This window comes from Podarcis filfolensis, assembly GCF_964270895.1.
Source record: "Podarcis filfolensis genome assembly, chromosome: 14".
NCBI classification, from domain to species: Eukaryota; Metazoa; Chordata; class Lepidosauria; order Squamata; family Lacertidae; genus Podarcis; species Podarcis filfolensis.
The window spans coordinates 3,104,725-3,125,807 of record NC_139616.1 but is presented as its reverse complement, the minus strand read 5'-3'; the positions used below and the strand labels follow the sequence as shown (position 1 = coordinate 3,125,807).

Here is a 21,083-nt window from a genome sequence, read left to right as displayed (position 1 = left end):
AAAGCCTGCAAGCGCCACACACACGCTCCATGCGGCTCGTGAAAGGGAGCGCTGAGCAGAGCCTGGGATGCATACAGGCTCTGCTCAGCGCTCCCTTTAAAGAATATTTTTTTCCTTGCATTCCCCCTTGCATTCTTGAAAAGTTCCATTCTCATTATTGGAAGAATTGGTGATTTTTAAATAACCTTTTGAAAAGTCACACATTTTCTGTTAAGCAGTTTTGTAGTGCCATTCCCTAACAATCTGTACTCCAGAAATGCCTTGCAGAGATATAAACTTGCTTTGGCGGTGTGCAGCCTTAAAGGCACTCCTACCTGTGGTTGGCTTCTGATGTTTCTATGTGACTGCTGATACACAGCAAAAGCAAACTCTTGAATGTTTCAACAGGAAATGTGGTAGGAAGTGGGGTAAGACACTAATAGATGTATAAAAATGAGCATGAAAAACGTCAAATGTTTTCTGTCTCCTACCTCCATGATAACAGAATCACAAATATGGAAGTGGTTAAGTCATAACCCCCCACTGCCACACAGAGAGTTCTGATTGCTAGGAATAAAAAGGTTTAGAAGGTCCCCCTCCTTCATTATAGTTAGTCTGAGAATTCTTCTTCCTTATTCCAGGAGGAAAAGTGTGATGGTGAGTTTTTCACCTTCTAAAATGCTGCCATGGAGACAAAGAGGGCTTCCCCCGCCTTTGCGATCAGATATAAACAGTTTCCTTCAGGGAATTTATGTCACAGGCTGCTATGCTTGTTTTTAGCTATGTCACAGAAATCCAAAATTTGATTATTTTGCAGCACAAAAGAACATGAATGTGCAAGGCATTAATGATCATGGCTCATCAGAAACTGCCACAATACTCATGGGTGATTGTTCAAGCTAACAACCCTGCCACGTGGTGTTAAAAATTATATGTACAAAATATACATCCAGTGAAACCATATTTAGTACAGATCCCACTGAAGTGAGGCAGTCTTGTACAATACTGAGAACTGCACAGCCTCTGCAAAATAGCAAACTCCACCTTAATAAAAGGAGCATCCTGTTGTCTGCTGGAGTGTTGTTTGAAGTGCCCTCCAAATTAGTTTCCATGAAAGTCCATTGTTGCTCTTCGAACCAGTTTGTCAAGGTAGATATTAAGATAGCATATATTTGTTTTTAAAGAAATGATCTGCAACAATAAAGAGAATTTAATGAAGTTTTGGTTGCTCTTTCCTTATTGCATGTATTAATAACCACCATCTTTTTTAAACACATCCCCTGCTGCAGTTTCAGTTATCTTCTTTGTGCTTATTTGCAACTAAGTATGGCCAACGATTAGACCACAGTGCCATCCGCGAATCCCTGTGATGGGGATTCGTGGATGGCGCTGGGAGCTCACCCCGTGATGGGGGTGAGCTCCCGTTGCTCGGTCCCAGCTCCTGCCAACCTAGCAGTTTGAAAGCACGCAGTGCAAGTAGATAAATAGGTTCCGCTCTGGTGGGAAGGTAGACGTCGTTTCCATGCGCTGCTCTGGTTTGCTGGTTTGCTAGTCATGCTGGCCACATGACCCGGAAGCTGTACGCAGGCTCCCTTGGCCAGTAAAGCAAGATGAGCGGCGCAACCCCAGAGTCGTTCGCGACTGGAGCTAACGGTCAGGGGTCCCTTTACCTTTTAAGTCCAACGATTAATTTAACTGACAGATAATTTGCTAGTACTGCACTAAGTATTTATTGTATACTTTTTAAAACACATCCCCTGCTGCAGTTTCAGTTATCTTCTTTGTGCTTATTTACTGTACCTCTTGTAAATGTTTTCTCCTAAGGGCATTCACTATGTAGCAGTGATTCTTATCAAAATGTGTTCTAGGACTTCTAGGTGAATGATGGGCAACCTTCTCAGGAAAAAAACCACATATTACCCATTGCTACCATTTCCCCCCTGTGGTGTGCAACTATAGAAAAGTGTTGAGTCTTTTCTGGGTCACGTTATCAGCTTAACCAGAGCAATAGCAAGGCCCATCATACTCATCTGGGGCTGTTGCAAATTATGTGTTCACCTTAGAAATTGCCCTAGAATCCTCTTATAAGACACCAGGGAGTGACCTTGACAAGATGATGGGGAAGGGGTTCTCGGAAGGTAAAATGTTTGAAAACCATGGGTGTACACCATAAGCATGGCACTTTGCTCTTTGCCATATTAAAACACTATTATTATTAAAACATAACATTATTTTCATGACTACAGAAGTAACCAGAAATAACTTGAAAAATCATAGCTACTTGAAAAGCTGAAATATGCTTAATGGTGTGCAAAACATGCTCATCATAATTTGGAATGTGCTGAGTCTTCTAAGTATTTTTTAGAGAAGTCTTATAAAAAGCTTAGACTTCTGACAAGAATTCTCCAAAGCCTGAGAAGATACAGCCAGATCCAGAACCACAAAGCTGGTAATGGTAGAGATGCTATAGTTTGTCAGCTTTCCTTCTCTCTCCCCCCTACCCCTCCTTCCCAAATGTATCATTTTAAAACATTTAGGAGAGATAAAGTGCTTTGATTTCTCTCATACTCTTCTTTCTTTAAATAACTTGTTACTGGTGTCACCAAAGCTCAGTTCCTGCACCTCTTAGGTGGTCTCCATTGCCATTATAAGACAATAAGGGAGGCGTTCATTGTGAGTTCCAACCCCTCTTTTTCAAGAAAAACAGCATTGGTAACAGCTATGTTAATTCTGGTCTCACTAAATTTAGATTTTCTGGAGATGACATCTGTAAAGGCAGGGCTTTCATATTGACTTGATACTCCAATTCAAAAGAGAGGTTTTCAGTAGGATGATAAAAGATGAAGCTCCACAAGCAGACACTGTTTTTGGTGTGCAGGCAGAACATGGCACCTTTTTACTCCAGATTAATTAATACAGAACAGTTGCCACTGCTTCGATACTTTCAAACACCAGTCACTCTTCCATGCATGTTGAAGTTGTTAACAATGCTCTTGTGATGTCTCATTCTTAGGCAAAAATTGGGATTTGACTGCCGCCCTGAGTGACTATGAGCAGCTTAGGCAGGTTCATACAGCTAATCTGCCACAAGCGTTCAACGAAGGGAAGTATCCTAAGCCACAGCAGGAAACGGATCCTTCCCAACAGGTGAACAAGAGTGAACGACCATCACTTCAAAGACAGGATGACATTGCTCAAGGTAAAGGGCTTCTAGCTCAGACTTTGATTGGCAAGCTGCTGTTGTAGGTTTCCTGTTAACCTAACACAGGTAAAAGGTTTACTACTGAGATGCCAAAAAATAAAATAGGTAGGCCCACTCCAAAACTATCCTGCCCTTGATATACCTTCATAGATTCAGCGTTGGCAACATACAAGTTTGTCAAAACTATGGATGTTAGGTTTTCATATTGTTGGACACATGTTGTAAGATAGGACTCTCTTTTTCTCCATTACCAAAGAGTTTCAGATTTCTGCCAAAGAGAGGGTGGGCATAAAAACTCAGAACAAACTATTATGTAAGCTAAAGATTACAAAAGACATTTACTAGCTTCTGATGCCATTTACTGGGGTATTAATAGGAACAACTTTTATTTATATGAGCCTAATTGGTTTATATAAGTAGAATCCTGAGGTTTTTTTTCTATCAACAAAAAAGCAGCAGTAGTGGTCTTTACCAATAGTACTAGTAATAATTATGTATATAGTTATATTATTAAATACCTGTTGGTGTTCAAGGTATTTTATAAAAAATAGTGAAATTCAACTCGGCAGGTATGTGTAAAATCTACTCAAAGCCACTTTTTTTTAATTGGGGAAGAAGAGAAAGAGGGATTCTTTAAAAGCTGAAGTGAAGAATTCACATGCTTTTGTAAAGATAAAAAATTGAGAAGTGGAAACCAAGTGTCACAGTAAGAAGCCCACCATAGCAAAGAGTTAATTCACTACCTTGATATACACTGCTAGGATTCCCAAACAGCAGGCAAGGTCTGAGTGAACATAACCAATGCTCTGGATGTCATTAGTTCAGCTGCTGAGATGTTAGAGAGGAGCTTTAGAGCAGGGATGGGGGACCTTTGACTCTCCAGATATTGGACTCTGGCTCCCATCATCCTCTATTACTGGCTCTGCTCATATTGGGAGATGGAGCCCGACAACAGCTGGAGGGGGTGTAGGTTTCCCATCCTTGCCTTAGACCACGCAGCTATGAAGTCAGAGGCAACTGAGAATTCCTAGACCCACAGGCAACTTTGCACTAAATAAAATGGCACTAGACAGCGTTTATGCCATGGGCTTTCAGATCCTTGTGAATAAAAATCAGTTGAGCAGGCTCAGAGCTTTTCACTAGAAGAGGTCAGACAACACTTGCTGTGGATAAGATGCGATGTACAGTATTTTCTGATAGTCATGTATGTGCAGATGTCATCCGAGTCCACAGCACCAGGCAAAAAAACAGAACCTGCCTTCAAATTTGAGCACGATTGTTACTTCTACCCAACTATTTGCAGATTAAAGCCAGCTTTGGTCTATTTGATGTTGTGCTGGGGTGCCAGAGAGTGACTTTGTGATGAATTTTATTTGATCTGTTAGGAAAGTTGAAAGTGAATTACTGAATATTTATTTAATACATTTCATGATCAGCTAGTACCTATTTCTTCCAGAAAATCATGATAACTCTGAAGCCAGATTTTGCAGAAGCAGACTTCTTTCACTATCTTATATAAAAACAGGATCCTAACTAACTAGTGACATTTCAAGATAGGGATTAAGGGAGCAGCTTCTCAGGATTTCCAGTTTGGCTTACTGGGAGGTGGGGGACTTCAGTACTTGTGTACTGATTTTCCACTGCAATTTATTCCAGACTGGAGCTGTGACATATGCAATATACTCTCAGGGAACACAAAGAAAGTGATGATTCATCATAAACTTGGGACTAGGTTACAGGAGAGACTGCATTCTCCTGTTCAGACCTGCTTGGTTGCCGATGTAATCTGAGGAGGTCTTCTTAGTGCTGCTGCAAGCCTTTGAAATTTGTATTGTGGCCACCCAGAGCATGGTCTTTAAACTTGCAATGTAGAATGCTCTACCCCTTGAAATAAGGCATTCACTGATATTCCAGTTTCTTTCCATTTCACACAAACCTATGGCTGTTGATGATGTATTTTGTGATATCCTACTGGTCACTGTGAAGTTTTAGTGTATTTTATGCTGTTTTATTTTGGTTGTAGGTATTGTATACATGCCTACATGTTAGAGTATACATTGTATACTCTAACATTGTACACTCTAACATTGTATAGTCCTTTTAATAAAACAGTCCTTTTAATAAACCTACAATCAAAGGTCACGGGGTTCTATTTCATCTTGCCTTGAGAGCAAGAATATAGCACAGATGAGAGAAGAGATCATCGTCTCCATCAGGGTAAAAGTACTTTGGGAGTACAATCTTAAAGGCACTTGCTAGGGAGTAAGCCCCTTCATGCTCATTTACTTCTGAGTAAAAACATTTAGAATTGCTTTGGTTGTCTCATTCCCCCCCCCCTTTCTTTTGTTCCTGCACAGAAAAGAGGCTGTCTAGAGGAATTTCTCACGCCAGCTCAGCCATAGTCTCCCTTGCGCGGTCCCATGTGGCCAGTGAATGCAACAATGAGCATTTCCCTTTGGAGATGCCCATCTACACATTCCAGCTCCCTGACCTTAGTGTTTACAGTGAAGACTTTAGAAGCTTCATTGAGCGGGACTTGATTGAGCAAGCAACCATGGCCGCTCTGGAACAAGCTGGTGAGTAAATACTTAAGACAAGAGAGTCTGGCTTGTTTGGCCTTCTTGTTTGTGTACCACTCTTTTAAGCCCATATTATTGTTGGAGCTGATTGCTTACATCTTAGATACATACGCAATACTGTAGAGTTGGTGAAAGTAGAAAACAAAGACAACTAAAATGGTGAAGGGGCTAGATCACCTTTGCTACATGTAAAGGGTATAGAAATTGGGTTTTTTTATTTTGACAAGAGAGTAATACAGACAAGGAGTGTGAGAAAGGAATGTGAATGTATGAAGACAGTGGGGAGATAGAGTTTTTTTCTCTTCCTTGCCCCCTCTCTCATAATTTAAAAGTTGCACAGTGAATCAGATTGACAGTTAGGACAGACAAGGGGAGGTGTTTCTTCACACAATGATTAGCACATTCCTAATGTTCTGTGGCGGGTGGCGCTGTGGTCTAAACCACTGAGCCTAGGGCTTGCCAATCAGAAGGTCGGCGGTTCGAATCCCGGCGATGGGGTGAGCTCCTGTTGTTCGGTCCCAGCTCCTGCCCACCTAGCAGTTCGAAAGCACGTCAAAGTGCAAGTAGATAGATAGGTACCGCTCTGGCGGGAAGGTAAACGGCGTTTTTGTGTGCACTTCTCTGGTTCGCCAGAAGCGGCTTAGTCCTGCTGGCCACATGACCCAGAAGCTGCCTGCAGACAAATGCCGGCTCCCTCAGCCTATAGAGCAAGATGAGTGTTGCAACCCCAGAGTCTTCTGCGACTGGACCTAATGGTCAGGGGTACCTTTGCCTTTAACATTCTGTGGATTGGCAAAAAAGGATCAGTGTTGCTTGATTTCCCCCTTCCCTCCCCTGTCAGAATATTAAGATGTCACTCAGGAACACAACACAAAGTCTGCCTTGCAAACCACAGTCTGTGTAATAGCAGTTGATGGGTCCCAACTGTATATGCTGCATTTAGGTTGCATGGCATCTTGGGAATTCTTTGTAAGCTGATTTTGAGTGCTGTGTGGCTACATATAGAATTTCTTAATAATATTGTATGTGGTGTAACCCAACAATTCAGATGGCTTAAATAGATTAAACAAATGTGTTTTATATGACAGCAGAAAAAAGAAATCTCTGAAATAACTGCAGTAGCATGCAGGTTGGCTAGTTCAGTCAGGGCCATCACAAATTGCCTCAATTCAGAATGACTAATGATACATATATTGTTCAGTTGTTGTTAGCCATGATAACTGTGAATAGAAACTTCATTTTCAGTGGAACAGCGTACCTTGGAGTACTGGATGGGCCACTCCAGTGGGTGGCCATTGCTTTCACACCCTATTTGTCACCAAAGCGCCCCCCCAACCAATTGAACATTGCCAGTGGTCTCGACAGACCACTTAATGATTTTTCTGCCTGTTGTAGCCACTGCAGTGGGCTGTGCTTGATGCTTTATGGGTTTTAATTGTATTTCTATTGCTTCTTTTGTTTCTTACATTGCATTTTAGTGTAATGCAATTTGCAGTCTATAGAATTCAAGCTGCAATACAATACAATTTAAGGGATTAAAAACAATAGAAATACAATGTAAAAATGATGTGAATATATAATGTGGACATGCAGTGGACGACCTGAACGAAGATTGTGAACCACTGCTGGCCCACATACCACCTTTTGGGAATGCCTGCTTTAGAGGTTCTGTGGCCGCTATTGGAGTAAGAAAATTGTTATGCTCCTGCAACTTCACTGTAAAAGAATATCTAAATAATTTAATTAGACAGAATAATAGATTAAAAGGCTTTTATATAATCTATATATATCTATGTTGTTCTGCTGTCTCAGCAAAGTCTCAGCATGCCATAGCAGCAGGCATTGGTAACACCTCTGCACTCTCCATCCCCGGAACAATTCTTGAATACATAGGGGCTGTTTATTGAAAGTCCAGCCTAGGGCAACTTTCAACAGATGAAGAAGATGGAGACAGGATGGATTCCTGCACAGCTGATGCGTTCCTCAATTCCCATCATTATTATCTGGATAGATCCCAGTCACCTTTGAATAATGTCAATGGTATATGTTGGTCTTTGCTTAGAAGATGCCCTACAACTGTGAGGTCTCCTTCATAATTTAGGGTTTATATGTAAAGTGCTAACTTACTGAAAATCTGCTTCTGCCAGTTCTCAGAATTGATGGCATTTTAACTCCCATTGTGAATGTGAAACAATGTGTCATGTAAACCACAGCCTGCACAGAGATTCTTGATGTTTCTGCCTATGTATTTTGCATGGCATAATGAGATATGTAGTTTGCATGAACAACACAACTCTGAATGTTATTGTGCATATGTAGGACCACCAAGGCCACTCTCTACTGTCCTGAAGAGTCATCGGGGCAAGTGGGGGTTGTAAAGGATTCAACCTGAATCCAAACCCAGGTCAGCATTTTTCCTGTTGAATTCAGGTGTTATTCTGAACCCTAGGGCCAAACTCACCCTCAAGGGTAGTAAGCCGCCTCCACTCCTTTTTCTGTCCGGTCAGCCTGAGCCAAGAGATAATCAGGTTGTACACTGGACATCCCCAAGATTCCAAGGAGCAAGAGCTTCGTTGAGTATTTGTTGTCATCAGTGCCGGATTTACGTATAAGCTAAACAGGCTATAGCTTAGGGCCCCACTCTCTTGGGAACCCCAAGTACATTTCCAATTGTATTTCAGTTCAACAATTATTTTGATAAAATACACATTTTGTTATGTGCAAATGGCTTTAGATACCTATTAGGTCCATAAATGACCATATACTGTAGCATATATTAAACACAAAAAACAGTGACAATTTGTTGTTGACAAAGGACAGCTGGACATATAAATGACCCCATTACTTTATATGTCCAGCTGTTGTCATGTTTATGCTTTTAAAATTGGGAAGATTTGCTATAATGTAAGTGCCACCATTTACAACTTTGTAACCATTTTTGCTAAGTCATAGAAGGAATGGACGTTGCTGGTATGACCTCTCTGGAAAACTATTTCTTAACACAAGAGAATTGTGCTTTATATCGACTCTGAAATGTAACAGGCAGCCCACCTTAGATTTGTTTTCTTAGCTATTACTTTCTTCACTATAAAACTCATATCAAGAAATGTATAGATTTTATATGGATTATATATGTCTCCTTTATGCAGCACCCTTGATTTTTCTTACCACGCCTACATTATTGCCAAAATCTTCTGCATGGTGCAGGTGATAGTCTGTTATTTCACCATGCCTGCAAAAAAGGAGATGCTAAAAATGAGGATATGTTACTTCCAATTTTATCACTCCCAAAGGCAGCCCAACCCACTTTAAATTATGCTTCCCTTGTGCACTCTTGATTTAGATTTCATAAGAATGGTTAGGCATGTGAAGTGTGTGCCAGCTGCTGCTTGTTGAATACATGTGGCGATTACCAAGTGTTTTTAATAACCCAACCTATTAATATAGCTACAATTTATATGCTTTTTTGGATATAGGGAAAATAGACTTCCAGTAGGATCTGAAATTCTCCTGGGTTTAAGTATAGCCACACATTTTCATGTTATAGGTTGCTTTAGCCTAATTTCAGTTTATTACGACCACAACCATTGATTTCAGTTGAAAAGATTAAGCTATTTGTTTTTAATATCAACAGGACTCCAAAGTGCTTAATGTTGGCAGTGTCCTTACATTTTAAATTAATTTTCATTTTTCAGGTCGTCTTAACTGGTGGTCCACAGTGTGTACAAGCTGTAAACGCCTTCTCCCACTGGCAACCACAGGGGATGGCAACTGCCTCTTGCATGCGGCTTCCCTGGGTAGGTCTTCTGGTAAATAATGCATTCTGAAAGAATAGGACAACTCTCTATCTTGCTTACAATGCTTAGATTCAATCTTTCTCCTTCAGAAGGATTGAAAGAACCTCACTTGAACAAGATGTGGACCCCATGGTGTACAAACACAATGTTGGGGGGTCTCCTCTTATCCATGTTAGCAAATGATGCTGTGATATATAGTAAGTGACTATTTGGACTAGGTTCTGTGAGATCTGAGTACTCATCTCTGGTTGTCCATAGACTTGCTGAAAGCAACACGGGACCTCTCAGCTTCAGTTTTCTGTTTCACAGAGCAGTTGTAAGGATCAGTGAGATAAGGACACATTCGTTTTCTTTAAATTTCAAGATAGAACTGGGCTATGTTGAAATAAAAAGGTTGAAATAAAAACACACAAACACACACACACACGAGTTACATTGGATATGTCACTGTTCAGTACAATTTTATGGAAGACAGATGCTACACCACTTTGCTGGCACTGATGAAGGTACAGTAGCAAATTAATTTTTTAACCTGTGGGGCCAGCATTTGATATTCATAAAGTACTTACCTGATGTGGACAAATATTCCATTTATTTTAATAAGATTGTGTCAAGAACAGAATTGCAGGCAGAGGCCTGAATCTTCTGAAATATTTATCACAGAATTTCAATGTTGGAAGGGACACTAGTGGTCATCTAGTCCATGCTCTTGCAATACAAGAATCAAAGCTGAAGAATCCCTGACAGATGACCATCCAACCCTCATTGAAACACCCAAGAAAGGAGAGTGGAGTCTGTTCCACTCTTAAACAGGTGCTAAAGTCAGAAAGTTCTTCCAAATGTTTAGTAGGAATCACATTTCTTGTCCGTTCTTAAACCAAAACCGTTCTTAAACCGAGGTGCACTTTCCCTAATGAGGCCTCCCACCGCCGGTGACCTTCCACCGTTCGGATTCCGTTCTTAGACCGAGGTGGACACCAGGACACTATTTCCAGTTTTGCGGAGTTCATAAACCAAATTGTTCATAAACAGGGCTGTTACTAAACCGAGGTGCCACTGTAATTTGAATCCATTAGTTTGGGTACTATCCTCTGGAGCTTGCTCTGTCTTCCATGTGTCAGCCCTTCAGATATTTGAAGATGGCTGTCACATCACCTCTCAGTCTTTTCTTCTCCAGGCTGCTCCTAAGGCATGGTTCCCAGACCCTTTATCATCTTGGTCACCCTCTTCTGCACCTGTTCCTGCTTGTCAGTATCCACCTTATATTCAACTTATAATTCAAATGGACTTTATATCTGCTTTGTCTCATTGTTTGTTTTGCTATTAGTGTAAAATGTAGCCCTATGATCATTAACAACAGAAAAAAAGGAAAAGCATCAATATTAAAAAAAGAAAGTAGATTTCAAGTTACAGAAGAAACACATTTGTCACACCAACTGCATTCTTAATGAAGATGCCGTTTGTCATGTCCTCTCCCCCTGCCCCCAGTGCCTCTGGAAACTTCTACTGCCAGAAATGCTGGTAACATGGAGGGAGCTGCCAGCACACCCCCCTGCATCACAACATGTAGGATGACACCACACTACCTCAAAGACTGCCCCATCGCCAGGCCTGAGGCATCCTTACAGGCAGTTTGGTCCCCCTTATGCTCCTTCCACCCATTGTTTTAGAGCACACAGCATACACAGGGAAGGAAGGGGAAGGCACATGGCATGGAGCCGTGAGGAAGAGACCTGCAGAGAGTACCCACAGCTCCCCCTGAGACAAGCGTTCAAGACTTTAACCCAAGCAGCCATGGTGAAGGGCCAGGACACACAACAATGCCAGACACAAATTGACTCCAGGTTGAAGAAAGACATTCTTTGGTAAAGCAGCAATCAGAATATTATTTATATTTGAATTAAAATAATTTCAGTGCATTAAACACAAATAATTTGCTGGTTTTTAAGCTTGCAAGCCTGTGGCTGGTAGTATTTTTAGGATTCAGATATAGCAAATTCAAGTTCTTTTATAATGAACTTGGATTCCAGGGGCTATTCATCCCTCTCTTGTGCAAGACAGCCAGCCCTTAGGTTTTTGGGTCATTATTTCTGAAACAGTCAAAAGAGCCCCCAGTGATCATTAGTCATTCAAGGCCCACCGATAGTACTCCAAATTTCTGAGGCTAAAATCAAGAACATTTGTTTCCTTCCGGCAAAGTTGTGCATCAGGCAACTCAATTCTTTCATTGTTTCTAAAGAACATTTCCTAAAACTTGCTTTGAATTCAGTATTATTTAATGTTTGCACCTATTATTTGAAATGCTTAAACATAGTCAAAGGGAATTAAACTCCAGTTAGGAGAACCATGCAAATGATTACACCTAAGCCTTAATTCCTCTTCATGTGTGTTTTGTGCTATTCCTGTTTTCATACTTGCTCCTGTCACACTACTTTTTTGCATTTAGGAATGTGGGGGTTTCATGACCGGGACCTTGTATTACGGAAAGCACTTTACACAATGATGCGAAGTGGTGCTGAAAGGGAAGCCTTGAAGAGAAGATGGAGGTGGCAGCAGACACAGCAGAATAAAGAGGTTTGTGCAATATCAAGAATTTATCAATCTTAATTTTGAAGCCATACTCACTATGGCTTCCTCAGAGAGTCCCTTATTAGTGCCTGATGCTTGTGACAGAATGCTGAAGAATGACTCTGAGCATGGACAGAGTGCTTTCCCCATCCACTGGATATCTTCAGTTAGTCCTCATAATCCATTGCGGGGGGGGGGGAAATGATTTGCAGGACAGTCCATTACCTTGCATCTTTCACTTAACATTGAGACACTTAATTTATACCGCTCAACTTTCAGTATCAGAAATGTTCCCTCTCTGTTCTGTTCTAAATTATTTTGTATGATGTCATTGTGCTGTTTAAACAAACATTTTGGGAGGAACATTTTGTTAAACACTTGGTGCAAATAGGCATTTTTGCACAGCAAAGTCTGGTTTGACAACCATTGGAAGTCTGAGACACTGACAACACAATTCTATGCATGTTTCCTAGGATATCAGTATCACTATATGTAGCAGGACTTACTCCCAGTAGTGGAGCATAGGATAGCAGCTTCCACACATGCACACACAATTTAACCTTTTTTATTCTGCCCTCCTTCCAGAAGAATATTTATAAGAGAAACCAAATAAGATTGATTCTATGATAATTCAAAGTGGGGTGGCTTACTTTGGTCATTAAAAGCAGCTGAATTAATGTATATTGGGGGGGGAGGGATACTGCAAATGAGCCTTAGCAATTGTACTCTCAGGTTCCAGAGAACTTGTGCATACGTGAGTTCAGAGATCTCTTAACTCAAGGAATAAAGATACAAATCAAGGCACAATGTATAAGTTACAGTTGTCTCCTTGTTTCTTGAACTGCCTTCTCCTCTCTCTCCTAGTCAGGGTTAGTTTACACAGAAGAAGAATGGGAGCGGGAATGGAATGAACTGCTCAAACTGGCTTCGAGTGAACCACGAACTCACTTCAGCAAAAATGGAGGCACTGGAGGCGGGTAAGTGGGGGTTGCCCTGTTCCTTTTCTGATTTACTAACCTACCATGACATAATTTGTGATATAACAGGTAGGAAAGGAAAGTTTTGTATCATCAAATCCTGCTTCCAGAAACGTATCGGGAGTTACAGGATGTGTTTCTATTGCTGGAAGTGATATGTTGTAGTTGATAAATGTCCAGTAAACTGAAAACACCTAAATATTGTAGCCGTTTCTTATAAGAGTTGAAGCACATTGCCTAAGATGAGGGTAGTGTTAAGAAAACAAGATGACTTAGGGATTCATAAAATTATGAATAGCATGAAGAAAATAGGTAGAAAAATATCATAATAAAACTTGCATAATACACAACAGAGGCCCCCTTCAAGCAGCTGCTTGCTCCACATCCCAACAGGCAGCAAAACAAACACAGCACTAACTGGAGGATTTCCATGGTTCTTTGCCTGTTCCCACCTTTTTAAAAAGTTCCACAAGCCTGCTGACAGGCAGAAAAATGTGCGGCAGGCAGTTCCTGTGCTTCTTCCACTATTCCAACACACCTGTTTTTAAAAAGCCTCTCAAGAAACTGCCTGTGAAATGCTCCACATGGCTGACAGGCAGCTAACAGGTGAATTCTGTGAATATTCACATTATTGTATTTCCATATGAGAAAATGCTTCACCTGTTGAATTTCTGCCTGCCATACAGCTGTCAAAGAATCCTGTTTCCCCCTAATGCCGACCCTAAACCAAAGCATAGGTTGCCATGCTATAACCACTTACCAGGGATTTAGTCCCATTTAAAACAAATAGGAGAAGACATGCATACCACTGTACTATAGGTCCCCACCTGCACTGCACCCCCAAATAATCGTGGGAACTGTTGTTTGTTAAGAGTGCTGAGAGCTGGTAGGAGGCTTCTGTTCTCTTTGCGGAGCTCCAGTTTCCACAGTTCCTTGGGAAGAGGCAGTGGCTGCTGAAGCACTCTGGAATATTCTTTGTGGTATAAGACAGTGAATTACTAATGAGGGTCTTTAGCCCCTGCAGAGCCAGAGACATGCCCAAACCTTTCCCCAAAGATCTTTTCATTTGTCCATTTTGGGGAAGAGGAATTCTTTAACACCCACCTGTACTTACTTTGTAGCAGTATTTGCAGAAAATAACTTTTAGGGACAACCTGATCTCAGATGAACTCACCACAGGAAAGATGGATTCTATTTGCTAGGAGAAAAGGAAGGGGAAACTACAGAGATTTTGAAGACTGGGAAATACAACGGAAAAGCACATTAAAGAGAAGGTGGAAAGAGCAGCTGTTTAAGACACCAGGGATTCCTATTTCCTGGTGTCCAAAAAAGTCACTCATCAGTGAGAGCTGTGGCATCACTCATTTTAACCAATTCTGACAGAAAGAAACAGCTCAGCTGGCTCATTTCACACAAATTGCTAAGAAGGGTACCTCTAAATTATGCTTCATAACTTTCTTTCTTTGAAGACTTATTTTTTAAACATTATGAAAACTCAGAGTCTGAAGGCCCTGCAGGGGTGTCAGTGAAGGGCATGGTGCCCATGACCACAGTGTTGGTGACCACAGATGTAAATAATTTTAGTTCTCACACTCTCTGTGGGGTTGTGTGTGTTAAAAAATAATAATACTGCGCTGTTTTTGCATTTACTTAAATTTCTTCAAAATTGCTTTTTAAAAAGTGTCTTAATCTGCACTACTTTTGTATTCAGGTCCTTATTAGTAGTTCTTGCAACCTCATTCTGTCCTTCTCAGGCGGTTTATGCCTCATGCTTTTGCACAGCTCAGTGTACTCCAATTAGAGATGTGCTGAGATGTATTTGCCAAAATAAAAGAGCTCAGACCTTGAAGAAGTCACTTTTGACAGCTTTGCTTCTCTGGAAATCAAAACAAAAGTACCCATCCAACTAATAAATATTTTAGATGTCCAATACCACAGTTTTCAATGTGCAAATCAATCCTCCTTACGTGGAGCTGCCAGCCAGCAGGGTGGGATGTTGGCTCCCCCCACCGCCCACCCACTGCCAGAGCTTTCTAGATCTTGATCTGCAGGGAGTATCTCTTACACAAATGTGAAAGACCATGACTTTAGTAAATATAGCATGGAATTAAAAGACCATTCTAAAAGCAGCCCAGTGGCTTAGAGCAATGGGGGGGGGGAGGGGGAGTCCTGACCACACATTATTCTCTGGGAATAAACCTCAACTGGTGAGAGTCTCATGGACTTACATCTCCACCCCCTTATGCAGGGGTCAGCAAACTTACTGCGCCTCAGGCCGGTGTCTCCAGCGCCGATCGCACAGCAGGCCAGAGGGCGGGGGAGTGCGTGCCCATACGTGCGCACACACGCTATTTCCAGTGCACTTCTGGGTCGGAGGAGCACCAGAATTAGCATGTGCACGGGCCTCCTCTGACCTGGATGTGCACCAGAAATAAGTCTTGCACATGCGCAAATAACACATGCGCACAGGCTATTTCTGGTGCTCCTCCGACCCGGAAGTGGGCAGCCGCACAGCGCAGCGCCGGTAAGAGCGGGCAGTGGCAGTGGGCGGCGGGGGTCACCGCGAGCCGGATAAATGAGTCCCTCAGGCCTTATCCGGCCCGCAGGCCTTAGTTTGGGGACCCCTGCTCTTATGCTTCTTCCATATGGTGTGGAGAATGGAAATAGTGAACTATTCTGTACCTTGTTCATTTGAGTTTAGGAACGTTCTGACCCTGGGGTGCATCCCTAGATTGAAAGGATTGCAGGGCACCCAAGGAGAGCCCAAGGTCAAATAAAATTTGGTGCGGCCAATTCATGTGGTGGGCTCTGGGCTGGAGCAAGGGGCAAGGGAGCCTGAGATTATAATAGGGTTGAGATTTCTCCCCAGAGTTAACAGCTGATGAGTGGCAACCCAACTGGAAACCATTGTAATGTTTCTGGGTCCAACAAAAGGCACCAATAATAAGGAGTAGCTTTATAAAAGAAGCTTTATTCAGAGGAGGCTCTAAGACCTTCTGGTAGAATTGAAACTCAAGGCCTAAGGAACTGCCCAGTTCATGTGATTCCAGGGGAAGTCCTCAAATTTCCAAGGCTTAACATTGACGGTGTCAACAAATTATGAGCTCTGCCATTTCACATATTTCTACTGAAAACCTAGAGAGAGCTGAGCAGCACTTCAAGTAAGGATTTTGTTTGAAATATCATTGATCAGCAAATTAGAATATTTCCTACTTTGTGCAAAATTCACAAATTTGCATTTGAATGTAATTTTTTTCACTGGAGCTTTTTCTGTGATAGAATTGTACTTTAAGTTACAAATATGCTGTCCCTGGAAGATAGTAACCACATGCATAATTTACTTTAAACCTCTTCTCTCCCAGTGGCAACACTCTGGCTTGCTTAAAGCAGGGACAAATAAACTTTTTAAACTCAGTGACCACATTGGAAACCATGTGCTGTCTCTCTGTTGACTTACGGTGAGGCAAGACAGGCAAGCTTCCTAGAACAATGTCCCTTTCCGTCTGTCAAGCCAGCTTCCTTCTTTCTAGAGACCAGGTAAAGTCTGTGGCCAGATTGGGATTTTGGTTTGGCACCACCCTGTGGTCAACAGGCAGCATTGCAGGCTTGAATAACAACAACAATAATAATGAATTAAAACAGGAAGCTGTCATCTAAGCTCCTCTCTGCTTCTTCAGTTTTTAAAATTTGCATCACAGAAGGCACTCATTTCTTCCTGAGACCCCTGGTGTACTCCTTTCAGGCTGGTTATTTCCTTGCTTCTTCTGCCTTTTGCTGAACTTCTCTGTGTGTTTAGCCCCATCAGCACTCCTTCTCCCACTCAGATGTTTTCCTGGACATTTTTTGAGGCCTGTTCAGTTGTTGGTTTCTTTATCTGCAACCTCTTGAGACTCTGTCTTGTCCTTGCTTTGCTGACTTTAGTCATAGTAGACTCTGTATCCCCTCCTCCCCGCCCAGCCCCAGCCCCAGCCCCAGCCATTTGCTCAGTACAGCTAAGGTTTTTCAAACCACTACTCATCAGTCAGTTACCCAAGTTTTTCTGCTAACGATCAGCTTCTTTGCCTGCATTTAAATGGAAAGGCGCAGACGAAATCCACACTCTCCCACCAGGAGCAGATAGCAGCAGCAAAATTACAGTGTGTAAAGGCAATAGACATTTTTACAGCTAGCTCTGCTTCCACTCAAGATTTGGCTACAGCCCTCCCAGTTAAATGGCAGCACCCACCACTTACAGCTAAGGCAGATCTTCCCAGTTTGCTACCTCTCGCCAAGGGAGTTCTATGCAGAGCATTTCAGAGCCAGATCAGGTGTGAGCTGAGGCAGTTTCACCCCAATGCCTCGCAGGGCCAGAGGCAGCTTGTCCCTCGCTTTCAACACTGTGATGTTTGGCTGGTGAACCATCGTAATGTTGTAAAGCTAACATCCCCCAGCCCTGGTGACAAGTCTTTCTCACAACATCATTTCCATCCCTACAAGCCAAAGTACTTCTGTCAAGGTCCACCAGAGTTGGGGATTTTTGGTCCTCCCATCCCACTGGAACAGACAGTGTGGAGGATTCAAAGGAAATCAACAGTCTTGCTCCTGCAATGCCCAACAGAACAAACCCTCTCTCAGCAATGTGGGCACGATCCTCCCACATTTGGCAGCAGACGATGGCAGCCCTATGGTTGCTGGACATTTTCTGCAGTGGTCTCCACCTGGAATTAACCTGAACTCCACAGGATTCTTACTGTCTCCAGTCTCATCAGATCCCCACAAGAGGAATGTACTTCTGGATGCTTTAACAGCTGCCACCAGAGTCCACCTGGGCTGTCAGAAGCTGTTTATTCTGATGCGCCTCATCACTTGTCTACTTTTTCCAATAGTTCCTCCATTATACTTCTCTACCTTTCCTACCAGAGTGTCTCAGTGAATTTTTAAAGCAACCTTTCTGTTGAAAGCCATCTCCATGCTATACTAGTACTGAATCACCTCGCTTTCTGGCTTGTTGCTTAAGAACTGAAAAGGGAAGAAGCTAAAACGACAGCTTCCTGTTTGAATTCTTTATTTTATTTTTTGCAATCTTGCTTTGTTGCCTGTTGACAGTTGGGCTTTGCCAAACCTAAATCCCAATCTGGCAGTAGCTTTTATAGGATCCAGAAATACCTTTCATCGTAAGTATAACAGGTTTTCTCTTTTAAATCTGACTGTTCCTTCAGAAAAGCCTTTTCAGTATCATACCAGCCATAACTAACGTGCACACCCACCGTCTATGATTCTCCTCTAAAATCTTACTTGCTGCTCATGTGTCAGTGCTGGACCTCTCCCTTTCACCTCTACCTCTGCCTTGCTTGGCTAATAAAAGGGCAAAAGTAGGTATGATTTGAGAAATCAATGAACAGGATCTCTTACCTTTTCTGTAAGATCAGGGCTACTGTGGGACAGCATTGGTGCTCTGGCATGGGCCACAGGTTCCTCTTCCATTGTCCTCTGCAGCATATTTCTCAAAATTGCCACCCAAAGCTGCTGTTTGCCCAGTGGGGGGGGGGGGACATAAGGGTACCTGCTTTCCAACAGTGTAAGTGCACTAATTCTATTTGCAGATCAAGGTTTTGATCTGAATAGCGGGGCTCCTCATAATTTTTTTTCATATACTTGCTCAACAATGGAAACTAAATTAGTCTTCACTGGGTTGGGCTTTTCTCTGTTAGCTACCCCTAAAGGTGTTCATGTGTGTGTTGCTTGGGGGGGCGGTGGCCCCTACATATGGAATTGATTCTGCAGCCCCTTCCTTGCCGGGATCCAAGGTGAAGATCTGTGGTGTGGGGATAGAACTGGGAGCCCTCAGTCCTTCTCCCTTTTTGGGAAGAGAACATTCCAAGAACCCTTCTGAGCCCAGAACCTCCCAGTTATTTCACTGTGCTGTTGCCAAGGCCAATTTGCATGATGCCCTTTGAATTATAGATGAGCCAGTTTTCTCTGGTGCCAGAACAAACTTGAAGCATTCAAAGTTGTGTCAGCTTCAAAGCAAACTGTTTTAAAAAGAGGAAATAATGGGTTCTGAGCTAGACTGGGCTGCTGCTGGTTGCATCTTAGGTTATTTATTTATTTATTTATTATTTTGCAAGCAAACATGTTCTCTTTTGAAAAGAAAAATACAAACATTGTCAACTTTCAGAGCTCTGAAGAATTAAATCAGGAAATATACAATGACACAAAACTGTCAACAAAGTTTCCTGGTGGGAAGTTCCCAAAGTGCTACTAGCAAGGTTTATTTACAGGTAGCATAAGGCATCTAATCCAGTCATTTCATTGCTAACCAGTTAGATGCCGGAGAAGGTGTGGTGATAACCCCCTGTTGTTTCCCACAGTATCTGGCAGTCAGAAATCCTGCATAAATCCTGCATCTATGTTCACTTGTTGGGTGGTGGTGTCTAAATGAGCCATCACTGATCAAACACTACAGCTAGAACTTTCCCATCACCTCAAACATAATGTTTCTTAGCAGAGGGAGTTCACACATTCAGTTGTCAGCTAGCAAGGGATGAATAACCAAGAGACGTACAGCCCTGTGTGAACCAGCCCTGCCTCTTAACACAGAAATGCCATTCTTGTTGTGACTTGAGAGTGTCAGCAGTAAGTGTGCGCTAAGGCTTCGTGACTAAGCACATCCTAAAAGATATGAGGGACGCAGGTGGCGCTGTGGGTTAAACCACTGAGCCTAGGGCTTGCCGATCAGAGGGTCGCCGGTTTGAATCCCCGCGACGGGGTGAGCTCCCGTTGCTCGGTCCCTGCTCCTGCCAACCTAGCAGTTCGAAAGCATGTCAAAGTGTAAGTAGATAAATAGGTACCGCTCCGGCGGGAAGGTAAATGGTGTTTCCGTGCGCTGCTCTGGTTCGCCAGAAGCGGCTTAGTCATGCTGGCCACATGACCCGGAAGTTGTACGCCGGCTCCCTCGGCCAATAAAGTGAGATGAGCGCCGCAACCCCAGAGTCAGCCACGACTGGACCTAATGGTCAGGGGTCCCTTTACCTTTACCTTTAAGAGATATGAAAGCTGAAATTCTTAAGGTGCTTTTCTTGTTCCAAAGGGAATTTGACATGTAACTTGACTTTGAAAAAATGTTTGTTGCAGAAACAAAGACGATGCAAAGCAGGAACCACATGAAATGTTATGGCTGTGGCATGAAGTCTGCTCCACGTGGAACTGTTGCTTTGGCAGCTGGTATGCCACAATCCTAACCACTCAGTTTAACCTGAGAGCAACTTTTCAGACTAGGTTATATATTTGGATGTAGATAACTAGATTGCAATATACACAGAGTGCAGCAATGCAGAAGGGGGGGCACACATGCGGTGCTGCTTTTCTGTTTCTGTTTTTGTTTTAAATAGAGGTGCCAGAACTCACCATGACAATCTGGGCGCCACATGGCACCTGAAAAGTAGGCTATGGACACAAAAATACAAAGCTGAAATGACTGAACTCCAGCTAAAATGTTTATTTTCATATGGTCTAGTCCTCATCTGAGACTGCAAAAAACAAAGCCATGCTTCCCCTGCCTGCCCCCTAATATTCTTATGTGGTCCCTTCTCCCATCTTCAGAAAGTGGCTGAAAGTGGGACTGCAGAAAAAGGTCCTCCTTTCCTTCTACTCTGCAGAAGATTTCTGGATTCTCCGTAAACCCCCTTTCCTTCATATGAGATTCTGGCAAACAACTAACACATATTACAGGCACCACTACAAAAATTGTTTAGATTTTAACCATCACTGGGAGTCTGAGGTAGATAACGCTTTGAAATGCACTACTTGAACCATCATAAACTAACCGGCTAGTATATTTCAAATTAAAATCATATTATACATTATAAGTACATTAAACAAGGCAAATAAAACCTCACCAAAACATGTTGGGTTTGAATGAAAAAAAGAAAAAGTTCTGGAAAGCACAGGCTCGAGGAAGTTTCATCCCCAAATGCCTCACCTTCTCTGTACGCTTTCTGAT

General features: G+C 42.3%; 1 protein-coding gene across 6 annotated transcripts in view; it reads left to right on the top strand.

Moving 5' to 3' along the window:
- The window catches only part of OTUD7A (OTU deubiquitinase 7A), a 109,330-nt gene that overhangs the window by 61,714 nt on the left and 26,533 nt on the right, over positions 1 to 21,083 (top strand). For all 6 annotated transcript variants that reach the window (XM_083586357.1, XM_083586354.1, XM_083586353.1 and 3 more), the window contains 5 exons: positions 2,993 to 3,178; positions 5,539 to 5,757; positions 9,456 to 9,557; positions 12,004 to 12,131; positions 12,990 to 13,102. In XM_083586357.1, the coding sequence (XP_083442483.1) occupies positions 2,993 to 3,178; positions 5,539 to 5,757; positions 9,456 to 9,557; positions 12,004 to 12,131; positions 12,990 to 13,102 (748 nt within the window). The remainder of the gene's footprint in view (positions 1 to 2,992; positions 3,179 to 5,538; positions 5,758 to 9,455; positions 9,558 to 12,003; positions 12,132 to 12,989; positions 13,103 to 21,083) is intronic.